At 35.0% G+C, this 19,439-nt stretch overlaps 1 protein-coding gene across 11 annotated transcripts; it reads right to left on the bottom strand.

Annotated features, from left to right (window-relative positions):
* Positions 1 to 58: 58 nt before the first annotated feature.
* On the bottom strand, positions 59 to 17,929 carry LOC102598801 (uncharacterized). Of its 11 annotated transcripts, none has more exons than XM_015307543.1 (14): positions 17,625 to 17,929; positions 17,464 to 17,530; positions 12,312 to 12,403; positions 10,572 to 10,626; positions 6,757 to 6,936; positions 4,845 to 5,523; positions 4,671 to 4,755; positions 4,186 to 4,273; positions 3,531 to 3,715; positions 1,579 to 1,711; positions 1,143 to 1,279; positions 893 to 967; positions 511 to 630; positions 59 to 363 (listed from the first exon to the last, which is right to left on the bottom strand). In XM_015307543.1, exons 3-14 carry the CDS (start codon positions 12,396 to 12,398, stop codon positions 232 to 234), a joined length of 1,956 nt encoding a protein of 651 aa, XP_015163029.1. In that variant the 5' UTR covers positions 12,399 to 12,403; positions 17,464 to 17,530; positions 17,625 to 17,929; the 3' UTR covers positions 59 to 231. The 11 variants fall into 11 exon arrangements, with proteins under 11 accessions (XP_015163029.1, XP_006344737.1, XP_006344736.1 ...); XM_006344675.2 differs by having other exon boundaries at positions 17,464 to 17,515; XM_006344674.2 differs by lacking the exons at positions 17,464 to 17,530; positions 17,625 to 17,929 and adding exons at positions 14,337 to 14,403; positions 14,498 to 14,802.
* Between the last annotated feature and the right edge of the window lie 1,510 nt (positions 17,930 to 19,439).

Raw genomic sequence — 19,439 nt, 5'->3', positions numbered from 1 at the left:
CTAAGCTTTTCAATTATATTTTGGCCCAAGGAGAAAAAATGAAATAGAATTCTGAAAATCCAAGCAAAACTAATTTAACCAAATTAGTAACTGAAACGTTGCTGTTCTATATATACTCACAAACCTGTAACAGTTCAAGGCTTTAAACTGTAAATGTGTGCGTCTTTCAGAAGAAAAATACTTACATGTGAGTAAAACTTAGATGTATCATAACAACTTTATTTCCTAGCTTTAACTTAAAGTTTGTTCAGTAAACTCCTTAGTCTCGACGCTTTGTGGAGCTTTATCAGTTTTGGCCTTGGCCTTCCGCCTTTTAGCTTCTTTTTTGGAAATCTTCGAATTTGAATTATCAATGTGGGAAGCCTGGAAAAAACCCCAGCACAAGTTAGGTGAGCATACAAAAATTTATTGATAGAAGTAATACACAGCAAAAAGAACACTGAGCCTGACAAAAATAGACGTCTTAAAAGAGGAAAAACAAAGAAAAGGTGAGAGGTACTCTATTCATACAATGTGAGATTTCCACTCAATTTTGGAATGCCCATCCTCGTCACCAGTAGGTTGTGTGTAGCCGCGAACATGACGAAATATGTGAACAAGAACAGCAGCATCAAGAGCAGCATATTCTAGCTGCATAACAAATAAAAGGTACTACTATCAATTACTACAGAGCCAAAAACCATAATAATGCACAAGGACCAGATCATATCATTCACAAGGACAAAGCCACTACCATCTTAATCACATTTCTTTAGAAAAATACAGCAATCCACATACTACAACAAGTATAACTTTATATAGCGATACACATAATAGGTATGAATACATGCGGGAAGGTATTCCACATACTAGCACTACCTTTATCTGTGATACTATAAAATGTACACATTACCTGAAACTGAGTTAAAGGCCGTTGCTCCCAGTTGCTATTCCTTCTTGTTTTATTCAATCCAGTACCCAATATTTTCTGTATCAAGAAAGAAACCAAATAAAAGCAAGAACTTAAAATTCATTCATCGTTCTTATTATTAATATTGCATCTCTTTACTACAAAACCAACAAGAATTTATACTCTGCATATAGATACGAAAACATTACACATGCGACGACAAACATGAATGCAGAATACATTTATGAATTACCTTTGCCAGACCAGAGAGACCACCTCTTGGTTCTTTGAACACATTCTGGATATCGAGTAGCATGTCATAGTGCTTGAAGCATTGCAACTGCCCATAAGATAGAGCAAGCTGCTTCACATCACACTGGAAGTTGTACCCTGAAAACTACCAGATTATGACTGCAGAATTTCGTCTGCAAATAAAGTATACAGATCGAAAATATACTGGTATACCAAAGAAAACCAGGAATGTGTTCCATACAAATATCTAGTTAAATCAGTGGTCCCTCTTAATGGACACATACCGCTTGATATAAGTAGTGCAAAGATTGAAAAGAAGCCATGAAAATCAACTAGTTTTCTTTCTTGGAGCAGAAAAGCTGTACTGAACTTATAACATGAAAATGCCCACAGATTAAAAGAATGTTATCTCCCAACAGGACAATGTTCTCTCTTACCAAGCTTCAGTACTCTTGGAGAATGCAATATGCGGGTTAAGCAGTCATCCAGTACATCCGGAGAATCTCCATATAACTTAATGAGATCAAGTATATAAACTTTGTTGTCTGAAGCAATCTGCATGATGGAAACCTGTCCCACGGGGAAATAGAAAGGCATTATACTGTAAAACATGCATTTGCTTCACTCCCCAGAAGTCAGTTCATCTTAAATGTGTTCTCCATCATGCCCAACAATAAGGACAATCAATTCAAAGAATATAAAGCTTATTCATTTTGAAATTAAGGGATAAAAGGTTATTGCACAAAAAGGCAACAAACCAGACTATACTAAAAGAGAGATTGGTAGGAAACATGATATTCTTTATTCAATCTCACAGAAGGCGAATACCCTCTAGCTCCAAAATTGTCTCACCAAACACATTGCAAAAAAAATGAGATACATTGCACAGAAAAGAATTGAAAGTCTACTTACTAGACAAACCTCTTTGTTCATCACGAGAGACGCAAAAAGTTAACATTCTTAAATACTTCCATATTAGCAAGGGATTGTTAAACTCAGTTTATCGGAAGAATCGGAACCTTCTATCTAAGACAATAAAGAGATGGATGAATCACCTAATTATGTACTATGCCTGATCCCAGAAAAAGTGAAATTTAACCAAAAAGGAGACCAAGATTAGCCCAGAACCTATCCATCACTTATAAGTAATAATGACCAAAGAGCTTTATGAGTAAATAATAGATTCAAACAAAAAGAATAGAGAATAAAATGGGATGTACTCACATGCATTCTTCCTGTGTCACCTGAGGCGAATCCATGAAAGCTAAATTAATTACAAATAGATCATTGGGGTTCTAGGCTCATTTTCTTATCAACCCTCTTCATAATGGAGGGAGAAAGAGAGACATCTACGCTGTTAATTCATATTACTGAGCTATTATTACCAGAGACGAGCAGCACATGAGGCCATAGCCTTGGCCATGGAAGCAGATCTAAAGATCAAAAGCTCCTTATGAAGTTTCATATTTCACATTGCTGCCACGTAATATGTTTTAACCCATGACAACCTACAGAAAAGAGGAATTTTTCTATGCAATAGGTGCTACTTCTGTGGAGGAGATATAGAAAGCAATGAGCATTTTATTTCACTGTCCAATTTCAGATCAGATTTGGAAGCTATTGACGAGAGGGAGTTGCTCGGATGGTAAGCACCCCTCACTTCCAACCCGAAGGTTGCGAGTTCGAGTCACCAAGGGAGCAAAAGGGGTGGGAGCTCCTAGGGAGGGATAAAAAAAAAAGAAAAAGGATTTGGAAGCTATTTTGGAACTTGTTGGAGTCAAATGGTCCATGCCAAACAACACTGCTGATTTTTTGAGAAGCTGAATCAGGGCAGGTTAAAAGAGAAGAATCATAAACACAATCACATCCAGAGGATAAAAGGCCAACAGCCAATTTTTTGTTTTACTTCTGGAGTAAAATTGAACTTGTAAATGAAGTTGAATCTATTTTAGAGCACAAGAATCCCTACCGATTCAGATAGGGTATACTTCTGTTTTCATACATTTGGCACAATGAACATAATTCCAGCACATTTCTAATGCCGTTTATGAATAAAAACTTACCATTTCAACACCAACAAAAAAAATATTTAGTGGACGGAGAGGAAGATGACTGAGAAACAAAGTCCAATATGTTTCAGGGAAGAGTAACTATTCTGTTGTCTGTATTGTAGTTATAAATCAACACAAATATCTTCACTTTTCAGGATAGGTTAAGCTGATTGTGGTGTAGTCCAAGACATTTCATCAGTCGTAAATTTAGATCCCTCTTTAGATCGTGAGAAACAAGGAACACACTTTTTTACTACCATCCCTTTAAGAACAAAGCGCAAGATAATGAGGCGGGAAGAACTACTACTTATAAAAGGTAGCTTTTATCCAACTAATACCTTATTAGGTGGGCTTCCCTTTTCATAATTAGGCTTCCACTCACAGTCAACGCCCACAACTTTACATTCTTCAATGTCGCATGTCGCATCCAGCAAGCTATTCATTTCATCTACCCAGACTACTTCCTTAATTGACAATTCATCAAGCTGCAAGTATCGGTGTGTTGGAATACTTTCCTCAAGCTCTATAGAAGTAAGAAAAAAATAGGAGTTAGACGAAAAGAAAATTTGCTTGGAGCTGACTACTTCTGAAATAAACCACAAGCCAACATCCAGAAATAATTAAAAGAAGGAAAAAACATAATCAACCAAGTCCTAGCAACATAAAAGGCAGCATAATGAAAACCGCATCATTTCAGAATAACTATACTGGGTGGATCTCAGAATAGTTTATCATAGATCAAAATCATACACTTCTTTGTACCAAGAGAATCTCATCAAAGATTTAATGCACGCGTTGCAGCATGAAAAAGCATAGTCAAAGAGCAATCTTAGCAGACTCAAATTTCCTGTAGTTCACACTAATTCAACATTAATGCAGATTAAAACTTTTTGGAGAGGTCAGCAAATATAGCTCATTAGTGCTTTAAATCTAAAAACTTAAAAAAAGTGCTTATACTAAATACTTAACACGAAGTAGAGGAATCCAATGTACCTTTGACATTTATGAAGCCTTCAAGGGAATACCGTTCACAGAGTTCCTCGACCTTCTCCATGTAACCAGCTTCCATAGCCAAATATACCTATTATCAAATATCAAATACAACACATGTAAGTTTTTACTCAAGCGATATTGCACATTCACATATTGCAAAAGTCAAAAGGTACTTTTAACTTGTCTCTCATGAACATTGATCTTTGAAGTATCAGCCCAATAACATAAAAAGAACTCAAATTTCTAAGGAATACATTCAACCACATCCTTTCATCAGACCAAGAAACTGACAGGAATAATATACTTATTAGATAAATCTGAAGCTTAAATGCCTTAGGCGCCTATGTATAGCACCTCTCAAGAGTACTAACAACTTAAATCTTGACAACAATTCAATACACAAGAATGAGCAAGCAATTGACAACAAATTTGATGGCACTAAAATTAATTAGCAATTGACAAAGTTAATGTAGCTGTGTACTTGCCAAGTATTCAAGAAGTTGTCGATCATCATATATCCTTGCCTCAGCAACGTCCCAGCAGCCCTTTTCTGCTAGCTTCTTCAGTTTACTGTAAACTAGTACTGTCATTCAGTCAGCATTGTTCATAAAAATTAGCTGATAGGTTAAGTCACACAAAAGTGGATGAAGTCCACTTGCCTTTCTTTGTATTGACGATATATTTCCGGGAACTCCTCCCGAAGATTGTTTTGCCTTATAACATCAAAGGCGTGCTTTTGCAGTTTTCTGTTGACATATTCTCGGACAAGGGTGCATAAGATTGGCCTCCCCATAAAAGTTGCCCACTTCTCTGCTGCTCTGTACTCTTTGCTTTCCAACATTCTAAGTAGAAATGATTCGCCAGATTCCCGGATAGAAAAGTGTTCCAACAATGAAACTGCAGTCATGTAAGACTGGGAATCTACTAACCTAGAAATATATTGCTCAACCAAAACCTTAGCCGTCTGGCATGTGTGACCCTTCTCATCTGCATCATACATAGCTTTTTCTATGTTTGACAGACTGACATCAAAAACTTCAAGGATTTTGACTAGGACTCTTTCTTCATGATGCAGAGTACCATCAACAATGGCAAGAAATAATTTGGCAGCCAAAAGTTTAGCTTTGTAAATACCATTCATCCCATTTCCCACTTTCAGGAAATGACGAAGGGCGGATATTATCAAATGACTGAATCCTTCACAGTGTGACTCAAATATAGGCAGCACATACAGGCAATGTGCAACAAAGATGGCTGCTCCAGGTTGGGGATCATTGTACAAAAACCCATACGCTTGCTGTTGCAGAACTCGAAACTTAGCAGTCGCCTTGCATGTTCCTATTAAGGATAAAAACTTGTCGGAAAATATATAATTATCAAATATTACCAAATTGAGCTACACCATAATCATCCATAGAAGGAAACAAAAATTACTTCCACTTCTTTTATTTCAAGACCTATTGATGATCCTTTTCATTGCCCTAAGATTTCATGCTTTAGGTTTACCAAATGAAACTTGAGAGATTACCAACAATTTGGCAATGGATGCTAAATGAGTCACAAGTCAATGATTGTTAACGTAAGAAATAAGCCTGTGTCTGTAGCCACTGAGTCCTACCTATGCAAGTCAGAAATCATTTCATGCATTCAAACTTTGACTAACATGTAGCTTTTTTTCTGTTGCAGCATAAACCTGCTAATTCATCTCAAAAACTATTCTATGAACTTCCTACCCACAGAAAATAGTAGTAGTACTCATAGACTCGACTCCTTTTTGGATGAAGGAAAGGAGTAAAGTCTTTGCCGTACATATGAACACGAAAATCACACCTAGATCTTCATAGTTCATATTGCCAAAGGTATTGAAAAAAAACACTCTAACAATTTCTTTTTTGTAGATCATTAAATTCTACAGATACATAATCTAGCACAGTCCACTTAAAATCATCATGTTGCTCAAATGACATTGGAGGGAAAATGGTTAATTCAATATCTACAGCTCTCCTATCATTATCCACTAATGTATTCACAATCACCATTTTGCACCAAGCCGCATCATTAGGGTGGTCAAATCAACAAGGTGGACCAGTGGCTGATAAGCATATCTCGCGTTTTTTTTAAGACTAGAACTTCACAGAAAGATAACAAGAATCCATGAGCCAGGATTCTTTTGCTTCCAGTTTGGAGTTTGAAAGATTTAAATAGTCATGAGACAGTGTGGTTATTTAGGCATAGAGAGAATGTCATTGACCAGAGGAGCAGAGGTAGGATGAGAGTTCTTCATTCTTTACCATATAAGGATTTAACTCATGTCCCTCCTTTCTATGATACAAATTCTTGAAAAAAAGTATTAAGCATCCAACAAATGATTATCAAATCCTTATCAATTGATCATTATACTGAAAAAGTTCTAACTGTCATTTGAGCAACAAACAAAGAAATAACCAAAAGAACGATCAGATATCTACTAGTAAAATGTGTAAGGAAAAAAGTTTCTAAAACTTATGGAATGATCAAAACTAGGCCAGACAGCATTTTTTTAAGAAGAGAAAAAGTGTGGGAGAAATTTACCATAAACATAGCATTCCTTTAAGAGGTAGAGGAAAACCACTGGAGAAACATTAGATAGATCGCACAAAGCATGTCTGGATACAGCCAAGGGATGTCGAGCTTTATCTTGATTGTGTAGGTATAAAAAATTTTCATCCACACCCATGGTAGAAAGTTGAAGGAACCAGAAGTAATAAAAACCTGCACATTTGAATAAAGCACAGAATAAATATTCTCAAACAACATTGCCTACTGTAAGCTGGACGCCACAATGTCCCAATTCCTATAAACACAATTGCTTTTTGCAAGCAGTGTTCTGGACGGCGCAAGAAGTCTAGAACTTGAATGAGAAAAAAACAAAACAAAAGTCAAACAGTTAGAAAAATACAGAGGAAGAAGTAACACTGAAGTCTGAAGAAGAAGAAGGAAAGAGAAACGGAGGAAGAAGAAATACGTATTGGTTGAACTTAGGAGTTGCCGGAAAAGTCTAGCTGGTCACCGGAGAAGTCTAGTTGAGTCAACCGGTTGGAGTTGGAGTCGCCATCTAAGAGTGCAACTGTGCAGATTTGGAAAGAAAACCCTAAAATTACCTTTTAAAATAACCCTAAATTGGTCGCCTTTTTAAAAGAAAATAGAAAAGGCAACGCCTTTTTCGCCATGGTGTCGCCTTTTAAAGATCGCTTTGGCACAAAGTTAATAGGCGGTAAAGGGTCGCCTCGCCTTTCGCCGTTGTGGATGAGGCGATTTTTGCATCAAAGAAACATCTTCTAAGGCTATTATAGTCAATGATAGTGGAGGAGACAGGAACAAACAAAAATGCAATCCAAAAGAAACTGGCAATCCTTATTTAGATGACCTTAAGGTAATAGAACCAACTCTTCAAATAATTGTGGACAATGAGGAAGAATAAACAATAAAAATAATACATAACACGCAATACGTTCAAACTTTCTCCCAATCAAGTTTTGAAATTTTGGAACCTCCCAAACTTGCAAGTTCTCTCTAAACTTCAGATCCCATATAACTTCTCCACCTTGCAGTGTACATATCAGTTGAACCGACATCTTATGATGGCATGAAATACTCTACATATTTGAAAAAGTAATTCACCAAGTGTTGTTCCCATGTTTCCTAAAAACTTACCCTACTTCCATCATTCACCCTAAATGGTATATTCCCATTAAACTCTTCCACTCCTTTAAGATATTCCTACAAAGCCTACATCCATAAGGAAGTTTGGTATTCTTAAACCTCCAACCCACTTCCAGAACCCTATATTTCTCCTTAATCACCTCCCTCCATAAAACGTTCTCCTTTACACCATATCTCCACAACCACTTCCCCTATAGCACCTTGCTAAGGTCTTTAAATTGTTCATCCCAAGTCCACCCCAACACTTCGGTGTCGTAACCGTCTCCTAATTTACCAAATGAAACTTCTTTTTCCTGCTTGAGGAATACCATATAAGATCCCTTGAAGCTTTCCCAACTTTCATATAACACTGAATGGAGCGTGTAACAAAGGCATGAAGTATATGGGACTGCTCGAAAGTATACTTTTGATTAACAGTTCTTTTCTCCCTGTGGATAATCTCTTTTGAGAATGAAAAGAAATGGGTTTTTGGTGCATGATGGAGGAAGTGAATCAAATATTGCATCTCAATGGTCAAGTTTTCGGTCCTTATGAACGGCAACATGTGTGGCTTCGTTGGTAGTTCTAGACTTCTGAAGGAGTGAGACGAGGAAACCCATTTTCAATATAATGAAATCAAGATTCTCCTAGTTAACGTAGTCATAAGCTTTCTCAGGATCTAATTTGCATAAAATCCCCGATTCCCCTAGCTTTCTCCTCAAGTCAACAATTTCATTTGCTATCAGTGTTGCATCTAACAAAAATTTGTCTTCCACAAAAGCGTTGCATGAAGTAGACATCCTAGATATAATTTTCTATATGCTTACCATTAGACTAATAGGTCTATAATCCTTGATACTAGTAGCATCCTCTCTTTTTGGGTAAATGACAATGAAAGAAGCATTGAGAATTTTTTTCAAATTCTCTGATCACCATAAAAGACTCGACTCAACTCACCTCTGACTATATTCTAACAATGCTCGAAAATGCTAAAGTAAATTCGTCTAGTCCTGGAACTTTACCCCTGCACAACACTCCACTGTCTCCCACACCTCATCTTCCCATAGCTCGTTCAAACCACTACCCTCTTATCCTTTCCTATTTCATTAAATGCTAATCCATCCAATTTAGGTCTCCAATCCACCTCCTCTTTAAACGAGTACTCATAGAAACCTCTTATTGGCCCTTTAATATCATCCTTCCTCTCATGCACTACCTCCTCATATTTGTCACAACTCCCCTAAGAACAAGCATTGTGATCCAACCATACCTACCTCAAGGAAGCTAACGCATTTTTTACCTCCTCCTTTATTTCCCTTTACTCTAGCTCCATCTCTCCCTCTACCCTCTCTGATTCCCCCACTTCGTTTATGATTACTTTCATCTTAACCTCTACTCTTCAAAACACCTCTTTATTCATGATCAAGACACCGGTGGTTAATTTTCACTATGTGCTACACAAATATAATTATAGATCATGCAATTCCACTAACATATTTTGTATTACATCTCTCAAATTCCAAACTCCCCCTCAAAATAAATCCATTACCACCTCATCTCACTGAGAAGAAGACTTGCATAAAAATCTACTCATAGCAGTCGGTGACAAATGTCAGCTTTCTTGTAGAAAATTTTGATGTATGTCTTGACATAAGCTACCGACATCAATGGCACATGAAAAATAACTTTGAAGTATTCCATTTTACAACATTAGCATACCAGAAAAGATGAGCAATTTCTCAAAAAGAATCAAAGAACAAAAAAAGGAAGGTGAAAACCTCTATTACTTTGATTTTTCCATAATTGAGAAACTGATGCCCAACCAATTTTATAGACAACTTATTTGGGTCTTAATTGAGTAGACAAATAGACCAGATGACAACATTATTTGATGACAAAGTTTCAACATTAAGCATTCGGTGAATGGTGATAACTGAACCTTCTACAAGCTGATATATAGCTTCTCACTATCTCAAACATTAAAATCTAATCAATTATGTGTTCAAGTTTGCAAGATTCTAGTGAACTCATATTTGGAGTATTACTAGTATCAACTATGGCTATGTAATATATCTGTAATCTTTGTATGTATATTGAAGGATCAAGGATCTACCAGAAGTTGTAACATACATGTGACATAGACGAAAAAACTAAATCACAAATAGGCTAACCTTGGCCATTGTCGAAACAAATTTAACTAACAGAAAGATGGTGGGGGAGCTTTTGAACTATTTTTTCCAATGAATTATTGTAGTTCTAGATTCATCACCTAGATATTGACTTGCTATATATGCAACAACTATTTAAATTGGTTTAAATGATGTTTCATCCCAAATCAATAACCTGGAAAATTTCTGAAGTATATTCATACAGTCGAGCTCTAAAAAACTACTTTACCGCTAGTCAATTGTGCAGTATATTCATCCCAAATTCTTGCATGAACCCATGTAAAAAAAGACAACAAGCACAAGTTATGCAAATAAGACCAGCAATAATCTGTCGTTCTCTCTAATTAATCCATTAGGAGCACTTAGTAATTTTTTCTAACTCTGTTAAGCCTAGATATTATAAACATCAGAAATTTGAGAATAAAGCTTCAATATAGTTAGAGTATGCAAGGTAGAATAAATGAGAAACATGTTCAATGAGCTTGGTAGTTTGACTTTACATTGTATGGTTGGGGGCCTTATTTGTTAACCGAGTACCTGGACTTGGGCATAGAAGCTGGAGCAGTGGATTTGCTAGTCTTGAGTCTGAGAGCTATATAGTCAAATCAACAAAAGCATATCACGGGAGACGTCGAAGATGAAAATAATAAGCTGTTAGTCATATAGAAGAATTACACTACATGAACTAGAATTATCAAGCCACTTTTTGGGGTAAACAAGTGTATTTAATATTGCACTATGACCTCTTGAACAATTTTAATATAAAACTCTTCCCTCAAACTATTTTTGGGAGCTCATTTAGTCTAAACTTTTAAAAGAATGCCATCTGTCCTCTTCCATGGTTTCTTCTCTTAAAAGGCTAATTGAGCCAGTAAAATGAGAGAAAGAAGAAACATAATAACTGAATCATCGATCTCCCTAGAACCCTGCTTCCCATTAGTTCCTTCTCTTCCTCCCCCACCCCACCCCACTCCGCTAAGATTTATTAGAGAGATAAAAGTACGGTTTAAGTTATTCAAAATTGCTTCTCCTACGATATTATAGCATGGAATGCATTAAGTCCTATTACCCATGGCACTTTCCAACCACTCTCTCTTATCCTCCCTTTGATTGCCATTCAATCTCTTCTTTCTCCTCGTACACTATTCTGTTTACCACTTCGGAACAATGAAATTTCTTCTTCTATTTGCCAACTACCCAATGAAAAAAATTGTATTTGAATCCCTCTCATCCAACCATAACACCCTCGATTTTTGCTTCCAACTAATCTCCTGAGCAGCCAAGGAAGCTAACTCATTATTTTGATAAAGTAAGATGTTGTATTTGAAGGGCATCAAGGAGATGCAAATTACATACATCAAGGAGAGCTAACTCATTATTCAACTCCCACCTTCCTTCCTCTTTCCCATTCCTCCTTCATCCCATAAAAGAACTAATCTCCTGAGCTAATGAAAATCGGCACTCTTCCACTGTTTTTCACAAATAGTGTAACCCCAGTAAGATCTGTCATGTTGCAATCCACACACTTCACTCCCATTTTGAAAGCTCCTGGTACCAAAGATGCACCGGCAATCTAGAAATTCACGATCAGGACATCTTCCTTTTTTCTCAATTTCGTGCACTATCATAAGTCATATCCTTAGTTCGCCTTTCCAGCATTAAATAATTTCCCCCATCCACCTTTGTACTTCACCAACACACGCCAAACCTCCATCTCTTTTCCAAACCCGTTAAACCAGACCTCGCACACCAAACTTCAGCAGCCCAACTAGTCACCAATTTCGACGAACCTACCTTTTCTCGAACCTTCTGACCAAGCATGTTGAGAGGAACTCTTTATTGCTTAAACATTTTCGTTACTTAAATCAACCCTGGTTCATCTCCATAGCCCACTTTCCCCCCAAACTCCATCTAAAACCAGTAACAACTTAATTAATGTCCTGGTAAGAATGAATATTATGTTTCTTTTCTTCATCTTATGTGAAGCTTGTTGTGAAGTTAGGGAGGAGAGCATGAATTTGAGAAGAAAATGACTGGGGCAATAGAAGCAGGGGTCGTTATTCTTGTTATGTTATTTAGGCTTTCATAATTCATTTATGTTAGTCAACTATCTAGCAATAAAAATTATCAAAAGGGCCTCTCAGACAATTTATCCCAAAGCGAAGGTGGTTTTTTGAAAAAGAGTTTGAGCAAGAAGTGCTTGGTAAAAAAAAAAGTATAAGGTTTTTTCAAATGCATTTTAAGCTTCAACTTATGTACACGGGGAAAAGTACCAACCTTGCTAAGCTTTCTAGAAGCATCATGATCAGGTTGCATTTTGCAGGGCAAGTAAGCACACGGAATGGACCAAAGAAGACACTTCATCGTCCCTTCATGCCAAAACCCATGAACAGTGAACCTTGTGCATCTTTATAAAGCTTATGGAAGTTTTTAACATTTATTGCATGAAAAAATTGTACGGTATTTTAAGTGTAGACAAATTTAGTTTTTGTGCTCATATTCAAAGTTTTAACACAAGACAAATTTGGCACTGCATACCTTAAACACAAAGAGCAAAGTTTAGTTCTGTGTATTCAACTAAAGGAGCCATTAGACGGTATTTTCTTCTATTCTCTTTTTCCTTATTGGTTTTTGATAATTACATTGGACAGAGTGACTGAGTAATATAAAACATGGATGAGTGTTTTTCATTGTTTAAAATGACTACATCATGTTGCAATCGACCACAGTAACATGTTCATTGCATTTCACTGCCAACCCTTTCATGTCTAGTGGTAAGTTGACTACATAGTTCAGTGTATATTAGAATTATACATGGTGTGGATCTCATGGAACGGAGATTCTGGATTCCCCTTGCTTGGATTTTTTGAGGTGATAATGAAAGTACATAGTGTGGCACTACATTGACCTTTTCTCTTCATGCTGACATGGAAGAGTTTGCTCAAACCTAATGTTAAATATTCGGTAAATTTGCTGAATATCACGTGTATAAGTTTTGCAGAACAAGTATTTACCTTTTTAGTTTTTTATAAGTAACTATTTACCTTTTTCATTTAAAATGACCCTGAGTAATCAGTGTTATAGCAATCTAATATATAGAATGATCCCCTTACTTAATTACAAGATGCTTTAGGACAAGCTAAAGGGAAAAAAAAAGAAGAGAAAAAATGTTCCAATAAATTCATGCTGACCTCCTACCGAACCCAATGCATCCAATGAAGATAAACCGAAGCCTTTTCTAAAAGACAAATAGGACTTCGAAGATATTATATACAACAGGAAAAAGTTTCACTATCCTAAGCATCTTTATTGTAGCAGGCAGCAGCCAGTCTCTGATATGCACCAATACCTAAGATTACCTAACACATGTCAAAGCCTCCAAGAGCATTTCCCGTATACATGACTACTTTTCTAATAAGAATCTAATCTTAGTATTCTTTCACCTCCTTAGTTGGTGGCCAAACCTTAGAGAGTTCAACATTTAGTTTTATCCACTCTTCTTCTCCTATTACCTACATTTAGCCAATTATAACCAAGACTAAAAGAGTTACAACCTCATTTTTTCTCTTCACTCTTGTTTTTATTCTCTTCACCAGACATTATCCAATGGGTATTCCTAGCTTTCAAAGTTGTACCTGAACTTTCTTTCCCTTAAATTTCCAATTGGTACCCTAATGTCTAGAGAGTCGTATTTTTATCTTTTTGTTTCTGTTTTTTGTCTTTCCGTTTGAACTCATCCACTTCCTTTACCTCGCCCAATTGATAGGAACCATAAAGAACAATAAGTCATTGTGAAACTGGAGAATGTTACCAAGTAGACGCATAAACACTGATTTCAATCTAATTTATCTAGATAAGATCATTTTCTAGAACTGGTTCAATGAAGCACTTCCCTTCCCTTTTCTTCTTCCAAATTAATCTAATTTATCAAGATAAGCTCATTTTCCAGAACTGGTTCAAGGAGGCGCTTTCCCTATTTTTTTCCCCCAAATCATCTAAACCACGGAAACCATGATTCCGATTTTTTTTTTCTTTTCTTCTGACTTCTAAGGATCCAAACTAGGATTTAAAGAAAACACCAAGAACTAAACTGAGTTAACAACATCTGTCCTGGTAAAACTCATCCGCCCATACTTATCAAGCATTGAAGCAAGCTTAATAATTTTATACACAAATGTGAAATAGTTCAAATGAAAATCTCTACACACTTCAGCTAACCATTAACCAATCAAACAAAAAAAGAAGAAATTTCTTTAAAAAGTAAAAAAACAAATGACATTGATCAAACTAATCATGACTCACCGATTAAGAATTCTCGTCTAATCAACAAGCAGTAAAAGAATCACCACTTTCACTGCAACTAAAATTTCTGTAAATACCAAAGTTGCACTGTTTCATAGAGCACTCTACTATGAAAGAAACGAAAAAACAAGAAAGCAAGAAACAGAGTTCTGTCGGTTTACCGTGATTTCTCTTTCTCTCTACAACACAACCAAGAATAAGAACAATGTCGCGGTGTATTTTCCAGGAAAAAAAGAAACAAGCAAAACTATAGTTTGAGATTTTGTAACTTCTTTTGAATGCAATTGAATGGCATAAATTAAAGAAAAAGTTCAGAAAAACCCTAGTCAACTGCCATTGATGAAAGCCTTTCAATTACCAAAAATGGCAGAGAAACAAATGTGTGTGAGTGAGTCTCTTTCTTTCTTGAGTGGTTTATTGTATTTCTTATATCAGTCTGTGTGTGTATTGACTGCAGCTATTATGCGCAGGATACGTGACTGTACTGGAGGTAAGGTACAACTAGTAACAGCTAACGTGGAGAATGAAGAAAGGGGGTTATTTTCGACTTTTTAACTCTTCTTGTTTTCGATAAGGTCTGTCTTTTCGAATGACGTGTAATAATGAGCCGAAAAATAAACCGGATCATCGTGACCGTTAGTTGATTCAGTACACGGTTCTTGATTTCACCATTTGAATAAATTGCTTAAAATGTTAAAGAATGAAATAGGAAATAGTATTATTATTATTATAGTGAAAACAAGAAAATTCAAAATATTATAAAAGTTTTTAAGATGAGAGAATATGATTTGACCTATTTGTACAAGATTAATCCTTTGGGTTTATTTACTCTAAAATAAAACCTTTGGAAGTAATTAATTTTCTTTTTATTTTTAGGAAATTAATCCGTAATCTTTTTAAAACTAAATATCTTTATTTATATGCTGAAAATTCCAAAATTAACAACTCTTGGTTAGATAATTTGAATAACATTTCATAATATTTAATAACAATTCATTTTTTTAAGGATGTAATAATTATCTTTTTTTACTAAAAGTAAGCAACAATCGTAAGAATAACTGAATTGGTGCAATATGTGTTATTCCATAAGGGAGTTTAAGGATCAATTTTCTCTCAACACCTTCTTAGTCAAGCTTGTCACAACAGGCTCACCTAAAACAATTTATATATTAGTTTGCGACCTGATCGAAGGATTTCCAAATCAAATGGTAGTAAATTTATTAAGTAATTTTTTTCACGTAGTCTTTTCATCCCAAAGGACAAAAGTACAAAAAGAGTAAAAGGAGACAATTTTATGGATGGTGACTTTGGAGGATACAGACAAAATTGTTTGATCATCATACTCATTATTTATGCATGGAAAGAGAAGGACACCACCACATGTTACCCTTACCACAATTGGAATGGTTATTTTCTTCTTTTCCCTTAATTTGAAGAACATTATTTGACAAAGCATATTGGGGGTTTATTCCAGTATCAAATGTCACTAATTAGAACTATTGATGTGACTTTTAAACTAATTTAGTCGCATTTTGCATGACATTTTGAGCAAGAAGAATTCAAACAAAAAATTAATTATATTGGTTTTCATATTCACATAAAGTGAAGAGCCTTTCTTGTCTAGGAACTGCTATTGGTTGATTGTCATTTTCTGTAGTCCTTTTCACAAGAAAGATTTTTACATTATTCAACATGGATTTTTTTTTACTTGTATAAAAATACTAACCTCACCAATTGAATTATCGTTTTGAAATTTGCAAACTTATCATTGAGGTATTTGTCAATTTGAATGGTGTGCCGTTTATAGCTGAACAAACAAATGAATGTCGATTTTCATGATGGTACGAAACAAAATAACAGTAGAAGTATAACAGATGTCAATTTCTCTGAGAGTTCAAAAAAGAAAAAGATTAACCTCATACTATAATTCATCTATACATGATTTTATGTAATAGTTGAACTCTTTTTGTTCATTTTTTTTTAAAAAAAAAAATCACTGCAGTGACATAATAATGACTTGAGGATTCGAAAAACATTATAGCAATTTGATTTCTAAAGTTTAGCCCACAATTAGCTGAGGATTCCACTATTAGACATGAATGCATGAAGCTGATTAGACTGTTATATTTTACTAGCTTCACTTGCCCTTTATCAAACAATTTAATAACCTGAAAATATAAGACAGGTAAAAGGTAAACACTCAAATTCTTTAGCCAATCCAGTAGCACAAACTTCTAGGGGCAAAACGCATCAGCAAAATGGATATTGCTGTTTTAGAGTCAAATCAAGCTTTACTGAAATGAAACGGAAAGAAACAAAAAACGTAAAACAACCTTATTGTTGAGAAGGAAATCAGACCAAGCTCATGTTCTGAACAATCAATCGTACTTCACTTTATTAATCAACAAAAATTAACTGCCATAACAGACCAAGAACATGGGAGGGAGAAGCCTGCACTTCTACATGTATACTGCATAAGTTAAAGCTGATAATAACAGATGACAAATTTCTAGTTTTACTTAAGAAAAGTACATTTAAGACAATAATTGCAAAAATAAAAGATAAATCATCAAGTTTCAACGGCCTTGCTAGAGAACAAGTTCAGCAACTATTCGCTATAATACTTAAAGGAGCTACCCAATAAGCTTCTAGTGTGACAAGGTGATGCTGCTTACTGTTACTTGTAACAGTTGAAGTGTTTGTGTGTGTGTGGGGGGGTGGGGGGGGGGGGGGGGTTGTGTTTGTGTGTGTGGCAAGATAAGCTCATTTTCCAGAACTGGTTCAAGGAGGCGCTTTCCCTATTTTTTTCCCCCAAATCATCTAAACCACGGAAACCATGATTCCGATTTTTTTTTTCTTTTCTTCTGACTTCTAAGGATCCAAACTAGGATTTAAAGAAAACACCAAGAACTAAACTGAGTTAACAACATCTGTCCTGGTAAAACTCATCCGCCCATACTTATCAAGCATTGAAGCAAGCTTAATAATTTTATACACAAATGTGAAATAGTTCAAATGAAAATCTCTACACACTTCAGCTAACCATTAACCAATCAAACAAAAAAAGAAGAAATTTCTTTAAAAAGTAAAAAAACAAATGACATTGATCAAACTAATCATGACTCACCGATTAAGAATTCTCGTCTAATCAACAAGCAGTAAAAGAATCACCACTTTCACTGCAACTAAAATTTCTGTAAATACCAAAGTTGCACTGTTTCATAGAGCACTCTACTATGAAAGAAACGAAAAAACAAGAAAGCAAGAAACAGAGTTCTGTCGGTTTACCGTGATTTCTCTTTCTCTCTACAACACAACCAAGAATAAGAACAATGTCGCGGTGTATTTTCCAGGAAAAAAAGAAACAAGCAAAACTATAGTTTGAGATTTTGTAACTTCTTTTGAATGCAATTGAATGGCATAAATTAAAGAAAAAGTTCAGAAAAACCCTAGTCAACTGCCATTGATGAAAGCCTTTCAATTACCAAAAATGGCAGAGAAACAAATGTGTGTGAGTGAGTCTCTTTCTTTCTTGAGTGGTTTATTGTATTTCTTATATCAGTCTGTGTGTGTATTGACTGCAGCTATTATGCGCAGGATACGTGACTGTACTGGAGGTAAGGTACAACTAGTAACAGCTAACGTGGAGAATGAAGAAAGGGGGTTATTTTCGACTTTTTAACTCTTCTTGTTTTCGATAAGGTCTGTCTTTTCGAATGACGTGTAATAATGAGCCGAAAAATAAACCGGATCATCGTGACCGTTAGTTGATTCAGTACACGGTTCTTGATTTCACCATTTGAATAAATTGCTTAAAATGTTAAAGAATGAAATAGGAAATAGTATTATTATTATTATAGTGAAAACAAGAAAATTCAAAATATTATAAAAGTTTTTAAGATGAGAGAATATGATTTGACCTATTTGTACAAGATTAATCCTTTGGGTTTATTTACTCTAAAATAAAACCTTTGGAAGTAATTAATTTTCTTTTTATTTTTAGGAAATTAATCCGTAATCTTTTTAAAACTAAATATCTTTATTTATATGCTGAAAATTCCAAAATTAACAACTCTTGGTTAGATAATTTGAATAACATTTCATAATATTTAATAACAATTCATTTTTTTAAGGATGTAATAATTATCTTTTTTTACTAAAAGTAAGCAACAATCGTAAGAATAACTGAATTGGTGCAATATGTGTTATTCCATAAGGGAGTTTAAGGATCAATTTTCTCTCAACACCTTCTTAGTCAAGCTTGTCACAACAGGCTCACCTAAAACAATTTATATATTAGTTTGCGACCTGATCGAAGGATTTCCAAATCAAATGGTAGTAAATTTATTAAGTAATTTTTTTCACGTAGTCTTTTCATCCCAAAGGACAAAAGTACAAAAAGAGTAAAAGGAGACAATTTTATGGATGGTGACTTTGGAGGATACAGACAAAATTGTTTGATCATCATACTCATTATTTATGCATGGAAAGAGAAGGACACCACCACATGTTACCCTTACCACAATTGGAATGGTTATTTTCTTCTTTTCCCTTAATTTGAAGAACATTATTTGACAAAGCATATTGGGGGTTTATTCCAGTATCAAATGTCACTAATTAGAACTATTGATGTGACTTTTAAACTAATTTAGTCGCATTTTGCATGACATTTTGAGCAAGAAGAATTCAAACAAAAGATTAATTATATTGGTTTTCATATTCACATAAAGTGAAGAGCCTTTCTTGTCTAGGAACTGCTATTGGTTGATTGTCATTTTCTGTAGTCCTTTTCACAAGAAAGATTTTTACATTATTCAACATGGATTTTTTTTACTTGTATAAAATACTAACCTCACCAATTGAATTATCGTTTTGAAATTTGCAAACTTATCATTGAGGTATTTGTCAATTTGAATGGTGTGCCGTTTATAGCTGAACAAACAAATGAATGTCGATTTTCATGATGGTACGAAACAAAATTACAGTAGAAGTATAACAGATGTCAAATTTCTCTGAGAGTTCAAAAAAGAAAAAGATTAACCTCATACTATAATTCAAAAAAGAAAAAGTTTCAACGGCCTTGCTAGAGAACAAGTTCAGCAA

Source organism: Solanum tuberosum, unplaced genomic scaffold (assembly GCF_000226075.1).
Source record: "Solanum tuberosum cultivar DM 1-3 516 R44 unplaced genomic scaffold, SolTub_3.0 scf00060, whole genome shotgun sequence".
Classification (NCBI taxonomy): Eukaryota; Viridiplantae; Streptophyta; class Magnoliopsida; order Solanales; family Solanaceae; genus Solanum; species Solanum tuberosum.
Note: the sequence above shows the minus strand (reverse complement) of the source record. Positions and strands in the feature narration are given on the sequence as shown.

Coding starts and splice junctions, on each gene's coding strand:
- LOC102598801 (XM_015307543.1), bottom strand. CDS start 12,398: ATGAAGTGTCTTCTTTGGTCCATTCCGTGTGCTTACTTGCCCTGCAAA. Junction 1,280..1,578: donor TCCAAGAGTACTGAAGCTTG/GTAAGAGAGAAC, acceptor GGTAGTTTTCAG/GGTACAACTTCCAGTGTGAT. Junction 364..510: donor TTGAGTGGAAATCTCACATT/GTATGAATAGAG, acceptor GGTTTTTTCCAG/GCTTCCCACATTGATAATTC.